This window comes from Microtus ochrogaster, unplaced genomic scaffold (assembly GCF_000317375.1).
Source record: "Microtus ochrogaster isolate Prairie Vole_2 unplaced genomic scaffold, MicOch1.0 UNK113, whole genome shotgun sequence".
NCBI lineage: Eukaryota > Metazoa > Chordata > Mammalia > Rodentia > Cricetidae > Microtus > Microtus ochrogaster.
Window position 1 is genome coordinate 839,223 of NW_004949211.1, and position 18,685 is coordinate 857,907.

At 48.5% G+C, this 18,685-nt stretch overlaps 1 protein-coding gene across 1 annotated transcript in view; it reads left to right on the forward strand.

The window, feature by feature from the left end:
- Nucleotides 1-18,685, forward strand: part of Sh3rf3 (SH3 domain containing ring finger 3) — a 263,936-nt gene that overhangs the window by 213,226 nt on the left and 32,025 nt on the right. Inside the window, exons 6-7 of the mRNA XM_013355309.2 lie at nt 7,444-7,614; nt 9,715-9,971. Of these exons, the coding sequence (XP_013210763.2) occupies nt 7,444-7,614; nt 9,715-9,971 (428 nt within the window). The remainder of the gene's footprint in view (nt 1-7,443; nt 7,615-9,714; nt 9,972-18,685) is intronic.

Sequence of the window (18,685 nt, forward strand, 5' to 3'; positions counted from 1 at the left end):
TAGCTTTTATTATATTTAGGTATGACCCTTGTATCCCTAATCTCTCCAAGACCTTTATCATAAAGGGGTGTTGAATTTTGTCGAATGCTTTTTCAGCATCTCCCTCAAGCTAAATAATGGCAGCATGACTTGGGGGTGAGGTAGGGAATGGGAAAAGGCCATATTACAGGTCCTAGTGACCTTGTCTCTGTGGTAGAGGGGGCTATGGAGAAAGAGGGCCCTTTGTGTTTAGTGTCTACAGCCGAGACCCCAAGAATGTAGCTGGATGACTCCTAACTCCTCCAGAACCAGCTTGCCAGGCCATGCGAAGGACAGTCCTAACTCCTAGGAGAGCACCATCCATACAGAGAAAGGAAATTGGTCAGTCAGCGGGGCACAATCACCACTTATCCAGAGAGCCACATACTTCCTACTGCAGGTGGCTCCCCGGATGTCACCTGGGAGATGTCAAGGAATCCAGAAAAGAACAGGAAGAAGAGAGCTCGTCACTTAGGCCAGGAAAAGGAAGCTGGGGGGTGGGAGACAGAGGCTGATAGTTCTGGATAGATACTGGGTCTCTGAATCAAGTGGTTGGCACCGGTCACATGACGTGTTTTGCATGACAGTGAGAGTCACTTGTAGACTAACACTCCCCATGACCCTAGCACCCTCCATTCTGATGACCAAGGGCCACTAACCCCCCCTAAAGAACAATGTGAGCCCCATGTCCTGGTATACTGAGAAAGACGGATGAAGCCATGCCCAGCTCAGGAAAATGAGTCATTTATCACAGACTAATCAGCCAGCCAGCTCTGTCCCACAGTGGGGGTGCCATCATAACCTACTAATATCCATTAGGTAAGGCTGGGTCAGTCTAGAGCACTGGTTCTCAACCTGTGGGTTATAACTCCTTTTGGGGGGGTCATGGACCTTTTTACAGGGGTTACCTAGGACTATCAGAAAACACAGATGTTTACATTATGATTTATAACATTACAGTTACGAAGCAGCAGCAACAATAACTGTGGTTGGGGTCAGCACAACATGAGGAACTGTATTAAAGGGTCGCAGCATTAGGAAGGTTGAGAACCGCTGCTCTAGAGCTGTGTGAGTCCTCGGGTATTGTTCCCCAGAAGCATCTTAGAGGCCAGTCTCCAGGTCAGCTTTGGCGATAGTGGACAGTACCACACTGGTGCCTTGCCTGTGGCTTTAGTTTTCCTAACCAGGCTAATGTCTGCCCACAGTTGAGGGCACGGCAGCTGGTACAGGAGGCCAGTCGCCCCTTCCCTCCTCAGTGCCAGAGCCTGCTCAGTCCTTCCGGAAGACATAGTTAGCTTTCCTGTGAGGACTCTCACTCAGCGTCCTTGCTGCCCCAGTTTATGCAGAGAGAGCCTGCACAGGTTTTCTCCACCATCTATAGTTCCTAGTCCACCTGGCACCCATCCTTTGAGCCCAGTAGTTGATTGGTGGGTGCACATCTTCACAGCCTGTACCTGGGTGGCTCTCACAAGACAAAGAGCAGAAGCGGGACCCCTTGAAGACGCAGTGGGGACAGACTTTTCACTCGGTGATGGAGAAATGTGAGCCAGCCACCATCTGCAGGAGAAAGAATAGGTAATGAGCAGAGGCACCGGCAGGGTCTGATTCATTCCGTGATTAGAGCGGAAGGGAGATCTGCAGACAGCAGCAAAGAGCTCACTGAAGAGACACAGGACGGGCGAGCAGCGCATGCGCCAACGGTTGCACAGGGACACACAGCACCACACCTAGGCCTCATGGCTGCCAGCTTGTCCAGTCTGAGCTCTGCCTTGGGACCCCAGGCGTGGGAGTTAGCGCTGATGTTCAGCCTCTGACAATTGGCCAGCTTCAGTCAGGAGCGACTTGTCCTTGACAAACTGCTCCTAAGAGGCACCGTTTCTAACTGGCACAAAGGCCACACACAGGCTATAGGGTAGTAGTGTGCCAGCCCCTCCTGTAGTTGCCTTTTTCAGTGTTGGCCTTTGTGTATTTGGAGAGGTCATCACCTGAACGTGGTGGTGCCCAGCTGATCTGGAGGTGGCAGGAGACTGCCTTCAGCACTTGCTGAAGGCCCGTGTCACGCTTCTAAAGCCTTCTGAAGTGAGTGTAAAATAACTAAGGACCATGTCATCCACAAGTACACCTGTGTATTCCCAGTTCCATGCCAGCCTCTGGGCACATGGGCATTACGAGGGACATCTACCCACACAGACCAGGCAGGGCAGCTGGATAATGTAGGGGTGAAGGAGCAGTAAAAGGTGACATTGCTATGGAATCCGGAAGTTAGCAGTACAGGGAGTGGGCTGCTTAGACTCCGATTGCTAGAACCTGTCTCTATGTACATGTCACTTGTGCGTATGGGTTCCACGCTTTCCAACTGATTTGTAAAGGAGACCAGAAGCTTGGTGACATGCTGCCCAGTCAGTGTGCCACTCCGCACAAGTGCATGCCCGATACACATGCCCCGGACACAAGGAAGCCCCCAGCACATCTTTCTACCTTTGTCACCCTCCTGAGGGTCTGAGGGTGACCCAGAGAGGGAAGGGAAGGGAAGAGACTATTTCTAACAGCTTTTTTTTTTTTATGGTGAAGTTTTGCTTGCCCAGCACTGATTACCTATAGGTTAAACGTGGAAGACTGAAACTCTTGGTGGGGGTCTCATGAAGCAGAGCAAATTTCAAAGAAGGATGGCAAGGCCAAGGGCTGGAGAGGCAACTCAGAGGCTAAGCAGGTACTGCCCTTGCTCCAAGCACCCACGATGAGTGGCTCATAACTGCCAGTAACTCCAGCACCGGGGACTCTAGAGACCTCTAGTGTCTGCCAACATAGTACATGTACGTACGTACACACGTACACACACACACACACACACACACACACACACACACACACACGCTCGCAATTTAAAGGTAAATCTTTTAAAAGATTAAAAGGCAAATCTTGTCAGCACCCTGCTGCAATCCAAATGGCACCCCCCTACATGGCGAGCCTTGTAGACCTACACTCAGAGCTGGCAGGTGGTATTCCCGACTCCAGAGCTAGGCCTACCCCATGCCATGCTCACCCAGGCTTGAGGCTCTCATGGTGTCTGGCCCCACCCTTGGGCCATGCTAAGCATCTAAATCACAGGCCTGTCATTGACTCCCGAACATACAAAATCAGTGGTAGAGTCTCAGACTTTTCCGGCCTTTGCTTCCCCAGCTGTGAAACCTCGGGGCCTATGTGAAGCCCAGTACTCAGTAGACACTACTTTGCCCTCTTCCCTTGCCCTGTCTCACCAGTGCCCCCGGTGAAGCCATATTTCTGCAGGGCTGACACCTGATTGATAAGGTCCCAAAGAAAGTCAAAGCTGGTGGCTATGCTGTGAGAAGTGAGGCAGGCAGGGCTTCAGGTCAGCAGCACCCAGAAAGGACATGACTTTCCTGCTGGGCGTCAGTCAGCACCTCAACGCTGTCCGTACCACTGAGCGTGGAATGCATATGTTTCCTTGGGCATTCCACTCCTAAGAAGCAACTCGCCCCTGTGTGCAGAGGCTTAACGCAGCATGAAATACAAATCTATATTTCTGAAAACCTAACTCATGCGTCTCTCAGCAGATTCTGTACTGAAGGAAGTGAAGAAGCAGGCATTAGGCTAGGTCTCTGTTCCATGGTGGTGCCTGCAGGCTCAGTGCCAGGACAGCCAATGTGCAGCCATTTCATCCTTTAGTTCCCCACTTCCCTGCCTTATTATCGCATTAGGAACCACACCTGTGTGTTAGGGAAACGTGGGATGTGGAAAGAGGCCTTCTCTGGTTTTAAAAGTCTTAAGATGACTTGAAACTACTGAGAAACAGTCCTTATTTTCAGTGTTTTAGGAAAAGAGAGCAGAGAGCAGAGAGAGAGAGGGAGAGAGGAAGAGAGAGAGAGAGAGAGAGAGAGAGAGAGAGAGAGAGAGAGAGAGAGAGAGAGAACACACCACTCCCTTCATGTGCTGGGGAATAATTGCAAAGACCATGTCCCATTAAATCGCATAAGGGACCCTAAAATACAGAGTAAAAGATAATCTCAAAAAGGAAATGGCCTTCCACTATTCGACAGCTGCTCCTCTGCAGCCCTTCAGGGGTTGGTGACCCATTTATCCCCACGTTGCACACTTTGTAATGTAGTGACTTCCCAGATGTGATAAGAAATGTTGTCTGCATCCCACTCACCACACTCAGATGGGAAGTGTCGAGGCTAGTGAACTCCTGTCCCCTTGAATGGCCCCTTACTCAGCAGGTGAATGGCCAGAGAGAGCTCTATCCTGCTGCAGGAAGCACATTGTGGTCTGATGATGTGGGATTCCCCCTCTGCATGCTGTGAATATCATTGGTTAATAAAGGAACTACTTTGGGCCTATAGCAGAGCTATAGGGGAACAGAGCTAGGTGAGGAATACTAAACTGAATGCTGGGAGAAAGGAGGCGGAGTCAGAGAGAAGCCATGGAGCCCACCAGAGACAGATGCTGGAACTTTAGCCGGTAAGCCACAGCCACGTGGTGACACACAGATTAATAGAAATGGGTTAAATTAATATGCAAACCAGGACTCCTGTTTTGCTTTAACAAGTATTTGTTGAGAATGCACCAAATGCCAGGTAGGGAAGAGAAGCAGCTGAACCATGGGTTAAAACTCTTTGTCCTGTTGGAACACAGGGTGTGCTGGGTAGGGGATGAATGTTGTAGGTAGATGGTGGTAAAAGCGTCCTGAGGCAGGAGCCTGTGTGATTTTTTTTTCTGGACTGCAGGAGCACTGTCCCCCTGAGCAAGGTTTGCTGTGAGGACAGGTCCCTGAACTTGCACTCATGAGGTGAGCATGACCTGATGTCAGCAGCAGCTGCATCCTACTAGGGGAGTTCTCCTGCCAAGAGAACACAGCTGCTTCAATTCCCACAGACCACATAGGAATTCCGTGAGGGGAAGAAGAAAATTGAAACCCCGAGACCTTCATTCAGGCAGTTGCCCAGTCTGAGAGTCTCTGAGGAGGGAATGAGCCATGCAGGAACCTGCTGAGAGACCTGGCAGCCGTGCCTCGGGGCGGGAGAGGGGGGAAGGGTTACGATGCTTTCTAAGACATGTTTGTGTCCAGTGACCTGAGACCACTCGTGCACACACAGCACTGGGCCCCAGGACTCCATGCTTTATGCAGGGGTATTCCAAAGACAGCTGCAGTCAGATATTTGGCCCGGGTGTAGCCCTGAGTTAACCCACAAACACAGTTCTCTGGCAAAGAACAGGTTATGGGGCCACAATTCACTCCTGTACCCACAGAGCTACATAGCACCAGAGATGAACAGAAATAGGTCATTGAGCCTTTCTAAATAGGGAAGCAAAGCCTGGGCCCTGCCCTGCTACAGGCAGTAGGTGAGCCCCTGGGCTCCCTCCGTTCCCACCCAGGGCATATGTTAACCTGGTGGGTTTGGCTGTCTAGAGACCCGCACTACTCCGATCTTAGCATTCTGCTGTGGCCCACGTCACAGACTGATCTGACGTCATAAAGGGACTGAAGGGGACAGCTTAGCCAGGATTGGTACTTCACGTCTACCTCATGGGTTGTCTTACCCAGTCCTCCCACCTCTGGTCCTGTTCTACCTCTCAGCTCGTTACCCGGAAACTACCCTCTCCCCTATGGCGCACATATGGCATATCTAGGACTTGACGAGTGCCTTCCTTAGGTTTACTAGCATGGTGATTAAACACCGTGACTGAAAGCGACTTGAGGAGGAAAGGGTTGATTTCATTCACAGTTCATCATCAAAAGGAGTAAGGGCAGAAGCCTCGAGGCAGGAGCTGATGCAAAGTCCGTGGAGGAGTGATGCTTACTGGCTTGTTCCCCAGGGCTTGCTCAGCCTGCTTTCCTATAGAACCCAGGACCAGGAGCCCAGGGGTGGTACCACCCACAATGGGATGTCTCCCCTCATCAGTCACTAATTTAAAAAATGCCCTACAGCCAGATAATATATAGAGGCTTTTTTTTTCAATTGAGATTTCCTCCTTTCAGATAACTCTGGTTTGTGTGAAGTCGACGTAAAACTAGCCACCATGGTGTCTAAACACAGTCTTCATGTGTTTAACTTGTTAGTGACATTTTCCCTCTGGCCGTTCCCATGGATCACACCCTGATTTTCTTATCTGTCACAGGCATGGGTGGACACAGGGATCTACATGTCCCTGGGGAGGAGGGTCGTCTCCTGATGGCTGCTTGCCTTCAGAAGCCCAGGGTGTTTCACAAACATCATCAGTGTTCCTGGCTTTCATCCTAGGGGCAGAAGCGTATTAACAGAGGTGGCCACTGAGCCCCACTGAGTAGAAGAACTAGAAGGCCTACAGAAGATGGGGAGACCTTTGGCCTCCATGGGACTCTTTATTCTAGGCTCTTCCTCGGGGCCTCCTCCGTCCTGACATGAATTCTAGTGAACTGCTGTGTTTCTGCTTCCCCTTCCTCTAAAGGCCCTTTGCAGAGTCAGGAAGATGCCATTGGGATCTAGCAGCCCCAGATACTATACTATAGGACCTTCTAGGAACCTGCAGCCCCAGAACAGACCGATCATACCCCCGAGCCCGCAGCTTGGGGCACCGTTCTTGAGACGGCTCGTCTGTCCTCTGCTATGCAACTGAGGTGCCCATCCGCTTTCATGGCTGGATCCTGCAAGCAAGGATCCGATGCAGGTTCCTCTAACAGTCAGGTCCAGCTGTTCCCTAGACTCCAGAAGGAGGGGCGCCCTTCTGCCTGGTTATTCCGTGCTCACTAGTGCTGCATTTATAAGACATGCACACATCCTCAGTGTGTCACACAAAGGGCTGACGTCTCTTCAGTCTTATCTGCAAATGAGACTTGTAAGTAAAGGAGACGTGAAATAATTAGTAGCAGCGCAAATGTTTCTAGAAAGTGTGGAGAAGCCGCCCTTTCTGAAAGAGCGCTTAAGGAGTTCTTGTCCAGCTCAGGCTGACTAGAGAAACCTGGCAGGAAAACAAGGCCTAGCTAGTTTACTAGTCTATCCCTAAGCTTCATCTTGCTTGGATACCAGACTGCAGAAAGCATAGAGAAAAGGGGGAAACATTGTGAGCTACAGAGACCAGGCCCAGGATACAGGTAGCCTGGAAACTGAGCATCACTCTGCCTCATTGAGCTTCTTCTCCTCTGTGATACAAAATAAAAGGCCCCTCACTTCACCCACATATCACCTGGCTATTCAGTGGGTCAGGGTAGTGCTGTGCTCGGGCAGGTCCTCCACCTCGGGGGCTGTGATAAGATCTAGTGAGGTAAAGGGTATGTGACCTCTGTGAATTCTAGCGCCCTGCAGAGATCAGCTACTCTTTAGATGGGGTTCATCTAAAAATGAACTCTGTCTGTCCTGTGCCGCCTCTGTCATCCAGCGTGCCCCTCAGACATGTCCACTGACCCTTGTCCTTGTCCTCTGTCCACAGGTACCTGGCTCTCTATGCTTACAAACCCCAGAAGAATGACGAGCTGGAGTTACGTAAGGGGGAGATGTATCGCGTGCTTGAGAAGTGCCAGGACGGCTGGTTCAAGGGGGCTTCACTGAAAACCGGGGTCTCCGGGGTATTCCCCGGGAACTACGTGACACCCGTCTCCAGGTGAGAGCCTGGCAACCTGATCAAGAAGAGAGAGAATAAGGCCTGCATTGTCCTAATGCTGTAGAAACCCTGGAGGCCATACTGTAGACTGGTCCCTGGTTACACCCAGTCCACAGCAGTGGGGACATTTGAGTTCCATTAAGGAGGAACTGTCAAGCTTGGTTTGCTAGGCTTTCTCAGTGAACACTGGCTACCCAGGAGATAAGTCTGGGAGCAGGAGCTGGAGTAAGCAACAGCAGCTGAGTTGGGGGCTGGGATGGGAAGGTCATCAGAGAACCAGATCTTCAGGGTACATGCTTGTAAACAGGCCAATGTGTGTGCATCCTTATGCACTGCACACAGGATGTTATCAAGTATGCATGCGCATATACGTACTCATGGATGTGTGTGTATGCAATGAGTACGGGTCATGTCCGTGCTTACAGTAGAGTTATACTATATGCATAAGCATGAAAGTGTGTGCCCCACATTGGTGTGTACACCCACATGTGCACAACATTTACATGTATGTAGAATTTGATATGTATATAGTATGCACATGTGAGTATCTAATGTGTCTCTGCATGTATGTGCATGATATAGGTATAATACACAAAAGCATATAGGTAGTATAGGCATAGCATATATGGATGCATTTGTACCATGGGAGCATAGCATATGTACACATGTATGATATATGTACATGACATATACATTTGTAGTATGAGCACAGCGTGCATATATATGTAAAACACACACAATCAAATAAAGGAAGTGATCAATGTCTTAAAGTAACAATTGTTAATGGCTGATAGCATTATGGGCATTTTTTAAATCCTTTCCTTGTGCTATCTAGCATTTTTACAAATCACAATTACATTACTTTTGAAATAAGGAAAGCAATTGTTAAAATTCACTGAAGAGGCGGCCCAGAGTTGTCAGAAGTTTCTGTTGTTATGAGGTTCGCTGATTGGCTGTTAGAGTGTCACTCACAGCAGCCCCTTCAAACAGCCTGTGCCAACAACAGCAGACATAAAAGCAAACTGTTTCAAGTATCTTTGGAAGATGCTGAAAAAAAAAATGCCATTCTGACACCTGCTTATCCAAGTGGCTTCAGAAGGTGTCACGAGCCACCTTTTTGGGCTGCCTAGCATGACAGGTTTGTACGAAATGTTAGGAAGAACAGAGATAAGGAAGAACACAGAGACACAGGATAGTAACAGGGGGGCCACTCAGCGAATGCTGAATTTCTGAGTTCTGAGTCCTGAGTCCGCCCATGCTTAAGAATACCTCTAAAGGATGGGGAAGGAACGCAGGGCCGGTAACCCCTTAGTGGTGGCCCCCTTTCCTGAAGGCCCTGCTTCTTTCCCATCACTGCTACACAGACACTCCTCTGAGCTCTACAGGGCTCTTCCCTTTGGAAGTCCCCACCCAGGGCGCCGGGAGCTGAGAGTCCACCTAGCCCAGGACACGTCAGTGTTGGGCAGAACCACTCTTCTCTGGAGCATCATGCCTCCACTCTGCTCCCACCATGCCTTCCTCCCGGCACGTTTTAATCCCCCTTAACCACAACCCGTGGCAGCCCATGAGCCCCAACACCATCCCCAGAGCCAAGGCAAATGCCTGTGTAGAGAGAGCTAAAAGTCGTTTCCAAAGTGGCTGCGCTCCTCTCATGGCGAGTGCGTTCATCTGGGAGTCTGGGGTGAGAGCATCTGTCTCAGGTATAAGCTGCAAGTTCCCTGTTGTTTTCGGGGGGTAATGGTGTTGCTCCTATGCCCATGTTCAGTGGCTGGCAGAAATAAGATAGAGGCATGTCTAGGAGAAACCACCATCACATCCCATTCTGCTCCAAAAGGATTTGGCTTGTGAGACATGAGAGAGTCCACCATCTTTCATATAGCTCTTAGTAAAAACCAAGCACAGCCAAGGCTACCCTTGCTCAGCTTGACCTCTGGGCATCCTTTAACTAATATTGGCTTGATATTGTCTTAGGACTTCCGCGGACCACGTGACGTTGCCCTACCTCTCAGAGCCTATATAGGTCAGAGATGGTTTTGCCATGGCACAAGACCTAAATTTACCTGAACCCACTCACCTTCTTGGTTCTGCTTATTTCCCCAGGATTCCTGGAGGAGGTACTGGGTCACCCTGGAATAATATGCTCGGAGGGTCCCCATTGGCCAAGGGGATGGCAACCATTATGCACCCTGGAGGTGGCAGTCTGAGCAGCCCAGCCACCGCCACCAGGCCTGCTCTGCCTCTCACCACCCTGCAGGACCATATGCAGCACACAGCCACCTCCCTCCCAACGGGTAGCTGCCTTCGGCACACTGCTCAACCAACAGCCAGCCAAGCCGGGGGTACCACCATCCCAACAGGTATGAACACAAACTCCCAGGGATTCTCCCTAACAGGAATCAAGTAGGGGGGACCTGGGATGCAGAACATGAGATTTGTTTTGGCAGTGGTCTCTCACAAGCCAGCATGTGGGGAGTCGGGTTTGATTCCCATAACGTGGAATCTCTGATCTTCAGTACGTGCACCCACTTTCTGGTGCCCAGCTCTGGCAGCTGAAGGGGCACAGAGGATTTACAAATACTTGTGCATTGTCTTGTGGCATGCAAGAAGATGCCATGGGTGAGCAAGATTGGCAAAGTATCCCCTGATCCCTTTTCTGATGGCCTAACTAGAAGCTGCCCATGGATGTCTTCACTATTGGTGTGTTAAGGAAGGCAGTGTCTTCCAGAAGAGGCTGGATGAGGAGTGCTGGCCAGAGAAGCCCTTTCTAAAGCATTTTGAGATTGGCGTCATCAACCACAGAAGGGCCAGCCAGTTTGCTCTGGGGTGGTATAAGACGAAAAGAAACCCTGGGTAGACCGTAAAGAGAGAAAGAAAAGAAACGACACCGCTTGGAGCTTAGTACAGAGCGTGTAACAATGGCTGGAATAGCAACATGCTCTTGGGAGGCCACATCATGACATTGCCATTCCCCAGTGACAATAACCCAAAGCACGAGAGTGTAACCCAATGTTTTTCTGCCCTTCTTTCCCCACCATCCAAGAAACCATCTCTTTTTCTCTAAGTACAGATGAGGGGAAAACATGAGTTCTTTGAAGCTTAGATACAGCATTTTTAGATAATCTTTATAGACCAAGGTCCACTAGATGGGCTTCAGAAAGCAGCTTCCTGTGGGAGACCACGCCACTCTATGCTCATATTTTCTCCAGTCTCTATTGATGGGACTTGTGTGTCAAAACCCATGGTCCATTCACCCACCCACAGGACCTGAGACTCAGAAAGACATTCTGCCCGTAAGTGGAGGCTTACATGCGGCAAGAAGGGTTGACGAATCCTTGCAGTCTGAACTTGACGCGAGTCATTCTGGGAGCACTGCAGTCATCACACTCCCTCACTGGACAGGATACATCATTACTCTTGGGTTCTCATCCACTGTCAGTTTCACAAACTGCCCCTGGGGAATCGACGCCATCTTGGTGGGAGGCGGTAGGTTCTGGAGACAAGGCATGCTCACTGTCTAGGATGACTATGGGTGGATACTATTAAGACATCCTCAACAACTCTTAGCTGTTCTGTAAAGGATAAGAATGTCTAACACGTATGAACAAAAAAAAAAAAAAAACAAAGGAACAGGAATCATTACTAAAGGTTCTAAGAAGTGTGGAATTTGAGGGCTGTGCAGGTGCTCTGAGGGACTTTAAACCAGGGAATAACATTTTACCAAAGGCCACCATGACACAAGGAAGATACGTGGTGTGCAGCCTGGGCCTGAAACAGGAGCCAACCAGGGAGGGTAAGCAGCTTCAAGGGGTCTGATCCCACCACACGGGCAGAAGGGAATAAGCAACCCCTGAGGCGCGGTAGTTCTGTCTGCGATAGGAACTCCAGGGATGGACTCGAGGATCTGGAGGAACCAAGTCCAGAGTTCCGATTCTGAAACTGGTTACCTTGGGCATGTGACAGTATCATGGCCAGCCCAGAGGAAGTGACTTATGGGAAGCCAGGTTCAGACATGTGGCCGTGAGATGCAGTGGCCATGGCGAACCCTGGGTGTGCTGGCTGCCTTGGAACAACATTCCCATGTGAGAGTGATATCCTGTACTAAGGCTCTCTCTGCGTCTCTTACCCACTCCCCTCATCTCTCCCTATCTCTTTCTCTGTGTCCCGGACATATGCCACACATGGTAGATGCAGCTTCACAGGCCCAGGCTACTCTCCGTAGGGATCTGAGGCTACATGTTCCTTTATTCCCAGATCCAGGTCTGGGGACACACGCTCCTGTACCTGCTTTTCCCCGGGAAAAGAAAACACGAGGAGCCATGTAGACCCCCATTGGGAGTGAAAGGAATGCTTGAAACATCCAGCTTTTAAGGGACGACAGAACTCTGGTGCCCCATCAGCGGTGCCTAGTGTCCTCCGTGGGTGTAGGGTGGGCTCTGGTGCCCCATGTCTAACACCATCCGTGACCATAGGGTGGACCTGGATACCTGTTATCCAACTTCATCAGTGAGTCCAGTATGAATTTTATGATAGTGTCTGTCTTTGGGTTTCTATTGCTGTGAAGAGACACCATGACCATGGCAGCTCTTATAAAAACATTTAATTGGGGTGGCATACATTTTCAGAGAGTTAGTCCATTATCATCATGGTGGGGTATGGTGGCATGCAGGCAGACATGGTGCTGGAGCTAAGAGTCCTATATCTTGATTGGCCAGCAACAGGAAGTGAACTGAGACACTGGACATGACTTGAGCATATATGAGACCTCAAATCCCACCCCCACAGCGACATGCTTCCTCTAACAAGGCCATAACTACTCCCACAAAGCCACACCTCCTTCTAATAGTGCCACTCCCTTTGGGGGCCATTTTCTTTCAACCAATTATCAACCACAGTATCCATGTCTAAAAGAGGCAGAACTGGCACTAAGCAAGGTTTTTCTAGGCACAACCCTGTTGGAAAGTCCCTCAGCCCACCTCCAGTGACCCAGAGAAACCTCTAACTAGTCACACAGCCTTCACAAATACCTTGCTTACATTAGCCAAAATTCCAGCCTGTGCTTAGCCTGCGGTGACCTGAATGCACAGCTGTGGACACAAGTGCCCTTCGGTCATCTCACCTTCTCCCAGACACACCCCATCCCCCCTCTAACCCTCCAATCAGCCACACTTACACTAGTGTGTACGGCGCTATGCTGCTGTCCCGTGGTACCCACGAGTTAGAGATACAGCTGTTGGGTCAGGCTAATTCTTTTCAGCTGAGTCTCCAGACTGACCAGCAGCATTCCAAGATGCTGAACTCGAAAATGCTGAACTAGAGGGTGCTACCATTCTCCTGGTTACAAGTATCTCAACCATCGATTCAGCCCAGCCAGCCTGCCATACAAGTGCATCTAAGCTGAGTGGCCCTGTTGGCACAGCAGTCATGGCTTATCTGCACCAAGTGGCCAGAATAATGGCCTTTCCACACCAAGCCTCACTAGAAGCTTTCCCAATTCAAAAAGAAAATGAAGCCCTGCCAGTCGTTACCCCTGCATGCAGTGACAAGCAGTATCAAAAGAAATTGGTTTGGCTCAGGGCAGCACAACATTGTGCACAGCCCATCACCATAGCAACCACAATGGTGTGACAAGCATTCTCTTCCGTTCTCTTCCATCGGTTTCATTTTACATGGGAGGAGAGTGAGACATGGGATGGCTAAGTGGCTCCCCCGGTGATCTAACCTAGTGCTTGTCCCTGTGCCATTGTGCTGTTGTCGCGGCCAGGTTGAAGAATGGCTCCTACCGGGGCACGCCAGTCCATTAAATGCCACTGGGTTCCCATAGCGTTTCCTACTCGGTTCTGCATTTAGAGAGAGAAAAACACTGTTGACAGCACAAGTAATGGATTGTTCACTGCAGTAATTGCCCATTTCAGCAGCTCCTGTCCTGAGTTGGGAGGCGTTTCAACAATGTTCTCATCCAGAGCCCAAGGCAGGCAGTTTGACAAAGGTTTAATTGCATTGGCCATAGCATTCGATATGACTGTACCTCCCTTACGACACTTACTGTACCTCCCCGTTGCAAGGCAGAGAATCCCCTGCATAGTGCCTATGTTCTTTATGTCCTTGCGTTAGGACTTTACGGGGGAGGGGGGAAGCCCCATACAGATAGATGTTCATCAAGAGCAAAATTCTGTTTGTGGAAAGCAAACAAACAAGAATCGGCACCCAGGAAAGGACTAAGTGTAGACACGGGGCTCCACAGGATTGGAGGAAGATAGAGGAGACCACACAGACCCTATCACTCTCCCAGTTAGAGGAGAGGGCAGGACACAGGTTCTTCCAGTAGTTGGAAAGCGCTATGATGGAGGCAGGGGTGAGGTATTAAGGAAACACAGAGAGACCATTCATTCATTCAAACCTAGAGGAAAGGAGAGAGGGGTGGAGAACATTCAGGCAAAGTTTTCAAGAGATCATAATCCCTGGGTCCTTTAATGGCAGGTAGGTGCTGTGTAGGCAGACAGGGCGGGAAGCGTGTTCAGCAGGCGGACTAGCCGTGGTAGAGGCAAACAGGGTGGGAACCCTGTTCAGCAGGCAGACTAGCCAGGGTACAGACAGGTAGGTGCTGTGTAGGCAGACAGGGCGGGAAGCATGTTCAGCAGGAGGACTAGCCAGGGGTAGAGGCAGGTAGGTGCTGTGTAGGCAGGCAGGGCAGGAAGCATGTTCAGCAGGAAGACTAGCCAGGGTAGAGGCATAGCAGTGAAAATGAAAACAGCTCCTCTTCAGAGTACTTTCATCTGGTTTGATGTGGGACCAAGATGTGGGAGGAGCCGTCCAGTGTGGACGGGCAGTTTCTCTGCAGAGATCAACATTAAATCTGAAGGACTGATGGGATTCATCATATAATGGTAGATAGAGGGGGCGTCTAGACAGAGAGAAAGCAGGCAAAGAGCCCCGGAGCAGGCAGAGGCCTGGGGCATTTGGAAAGTGAGGAAGGTTCATGCGGAAGAACCAAGAAGGGCTGTAGTGGGCAGACAGGCAGGCAGACGCAGGTCACGAGGGTGCTTTCAGGAGGCCTCAAGGAGCCCAGGTTCTCATCTAAAGGGAAGGACATTAAAGGGTTTTGGAGAGCAGATGCAGACTGAAGTAATAAGGATTGGGTTTACCCTCTCTCCCCAAGCTACTGGACATCAGGCAGATATATATGGCAGCAGGTGACACCGCACAGGGCATGGCAACAGTGAGACTGGAGTACTGGAGAAGAGAGAGCTGCACAAAGAAAGCCCTGTCTGCTGCTGGGAAGTAGTGTATGCACACTGAACACATCACCCGACGCCAAGGAGAGAAGCGGGGAAAGGGTTGGCACGAACGGCACCCAGAATATGTACATATCGGAAATAGTGCCCAAATGTCTGCTTTCCCTGTCAGACGCATTTGCGAAACCAATGAGCTTGGCCTCGGTGGGAACTGAGCACAGCTCCGGTTTCAATACCCAGGAAAAGCAAGGATCAAAAGGCTCAGACAGCTTCTGGTTCATTTAAATACACAAGACAAAACTTGGGGATATTTATTGGTATAGAGAAATACCTTACTCTTTAAAAACATAGACGTCAACATATTGACTATGCAAAAAAAAAAATCCCTAGCTGTATAAACAGGCCAGAGGATACAGCCCCAAACCAGCCAATTGGTAATCAACCAGGCATTTAAAAATTGGGAATTTGAAGACATTGAAACAGAGCTACATTCTATACATTCATAAATGATGTCAAAGAGAATAAAATTAAACTCCCAGAATAAAAACAGTGCAATGGAATAATAGAGGGCTAAACCAAAAATATTAATGAATTGAAGGTGTCGCTATAGAAACTACAAAAAAAAAGGAAGAGATAAAAGAGATTTTTAAATGCTGCAAAGAAAGCAACCAAGTGTAGTGGAAGCTCACAGAGAGGGAGAGAATCATTGCCAGCAATGCATCTGATAAAGGGTTCATGCCCCATAATATACAAAACACAAAGAGCCAAGAGAACAGATGACCCAGATGACCCAGTTAAAAACGGGCCATGGATCTGACCAGAGAATTCTCAAAAGAATAAATAAAACTGGCTAAGCTATACCTTAGAAGTGTTCAGCAGACGTAGCAATTAGGGAAATGCAAATAAAAACTACTTTGAGATTTCATCTTGCTCCAGTCGGAATAGCCAAGATCAAGGAAACAACCAATGACAAGTGCTTGAGAGGGTGTGGGAAGGAGAGGTGCTCGCTCACCATCCGTGGGGTGGAACACTAGTCGAGGCACTTTGGAAATGGGTTTGAAGAGTTCTCTAGAAGCTAAAAGCAAATCTCCCATATGACCTAGCCATACCACTCTTTGGCATGGGCCCAGAGGACTCAACATCCTACTTCACAGACACTTGCTCAGCCATCTGCATTGCTGTTCTTTTCACAAGAGCCAGGAAATGGAAAGAACCCAAATGTCCTTCAGCTGGTGCATGGATAAAGAAAGTGCAGTACATATATCCGATGGAATTCTAGAAAGTAAAATCATGAGATCTGTAGGTGAATGGAAGGTACTAGAAAATATTATGTTGGATGAGGTAACCCAGCCCTAGAAAGAGAAACACTGCATATTCTCCCTCATCTGGGGTCTGTGGTTCAAAATCCTTAGACGTGAGGTGAGTCTATCACCTGGGAGGGCCATGGTGAGATGAGGGACACGGGTGCTATGGAAGGGGAAATGGGAAAACAGCAGTGGAGTGCTCCCTGCAAATAAGGAAGGGAAGAGGAATAAATTACAGGAAGAATGTTTGGAAAAGCTATAGGGAAACAGAATTTTATAAGCCTACTTCAAAATACATATATAATATAAATAGATAGAGATATACATACACATTTGTGTGTATATATTTTTCTGTGTGTTACATATTAAATGAAGTTCTGCCACTTGAAGTGATAATGAACAATAGACTAACAAAATTCCCAGGGTCAGGTATGGAAAACCTCCCTTGAAGTTGCTGGTCAGAAAACATCTCTAAGAGTTGTCAGTTAGAAGAGTTCAAGAAACTCCTCAAAGTGCATAAGCAATTGCTGTTGCCCTTGGTTGCCTCACAGAACTTGACGTAAGACCCTGTTGCTAAAGCCACCACACACATGAGATGCAGGACTCAGAGGATCTGACCTTGAGCTGACCGGGAAGCCTCATCCCTGTGGACTAGCTCTCGTAGTATGTAAACGTGTTGTGTGCACTGTGGAGAGAGAAGGGCAATCCGTGAAATTCTCAAAAAAATTAAAATCATCAAAGTTAACAGAGTGTCAGTGAACAGTGGGACCGCCTGAGATGACCCAGCATGTGTATAATTTGAGCTCTCAAAGGACAATCAGGCGGGATAGAAATATAATTTGAAGGAATGAGGACCAAAGTTGCTCGAAGTTTGATGAAAATCATAAATTCATACCTTAAAGCAATTAGTGGGCTCTAAAACAAAAGAAGCTTAAAAAAACTGCAGCAAGGCAAATCATCATCAAATCGCTCAAAATCAGTGATAAATGAAATCTTAAAAGTAGCCAGAGAAATAGCGCGGTGGCAGCGGTGAAACAGGAATGGCGCAGGCATCGAGTAAAGAGGCCAGGTGAGGAGGCCGTGGAGGACGGAAAGAAATGTCTATCAACCTCTGGTTTTATACCCAGAAAAAAAGTGAAAAAGGTAAATTGTCATTCAGACAGTGAAACCTACAGAAATGATCAGAAATAGAGCTGTACTGTTAGAATTGCTCAAAGTTCGCTTAAGGAAGTTGGAAGAGTAGATCTGCACATTGCAAGTAATGAAAAGCACTAGGAGCGGTAGTTACATAAATAAAAGTGTAAGGTTTTTTTCTTATTTAAATATCTAAAATACAACGGAGAGTTTAAACACAGTCAAGACAATACTGGGCTATGGGATTTAAACTGATATAAAATCCAAACCTCTAATAATGTAAAGACAGAAGCAGGGTGGAAAGGGAAGTGGCTGCGTCCTGCTGTCAGATCTTCTGTTGTGGGCGAAGAGCTGCACAGCGGCTCTAGAGGGCCGCGGGGACAGAAAGATGCAAGAAGCCATTCCCCACAGGAACAGAATGTTACAGTAAAGGAGACAAACCATGTGGCAGACGCGCGCAGTTGGTCCCAAAGAAAGAATGCGGAAGGAAATAGAGAAAACATAGGTAAAAGAGGATAAGCTGTAGTACGGCGGAAGGCTTAAGTTTAGTCATACAGATCATGACATTAGAAGTAACTGGTCTAAAAAGACCCATAGAGAGCTGGGGTTGCATTCCTGGATTTTATTAAAAGCAAGCAAACAAAGCAATACCACCTTGTGCTATGAACAAGAGACACATCTTCCTATTTTAAAGTCACAGTCGTGATTAAGAGAGGAGCGGAGCTACGTGTTCCTGCCACTTGAAGCATGGACACTGCATGCCTGCACCTGTGCTGCTGCATCTCATGGGTGATGCAGTGCGTGTGTGCACAGGTGCACATATGTAGATGCCTACTGCATAGAGATGACAGTCTCACCGTAATTGCTTCTCTGCTCCTTATTTTATACAAGAGAAAGTGGGGTTCCAAGGTGTCAGGTGACTTGCCAGCAGTGAGATTTCGATCCCTCTGTCCATCCCGTCCGTCCCCCTGTCACCTGTGTGTGAGGGCTAAGACAAAAGTACTAAGTCACCTCATTCAAACTTCAAGGAAGATGCATGACAGGCAGCTTAAATATTCTGCCCTGCTTCACCTTTCAGGATGGCCAGAAGAGGACCAAAGGCATTGATTTGGAAGTTATAAGTCAATTATAGCTCGTGGGACAATATGCAAATATAGATCCTGTCAGTAATGAGGATGGAATGTGCCAGGCTAATATTAATCAAAAGAAAATTCTACTAATGTCAGACAGGAGAATTTATAGCCACGAATCACTAGGGATAATAACGATGACATGATGGCAAAGACTGAGCTCATTAAGATGGCATAACAGTTCTAAGTATTAATGCACCAAATTACAAAGCTCCAAAGCTACACAAGCAACCACAGATAAAGCTGCTGACAGAATAGGGAAATCCACAAA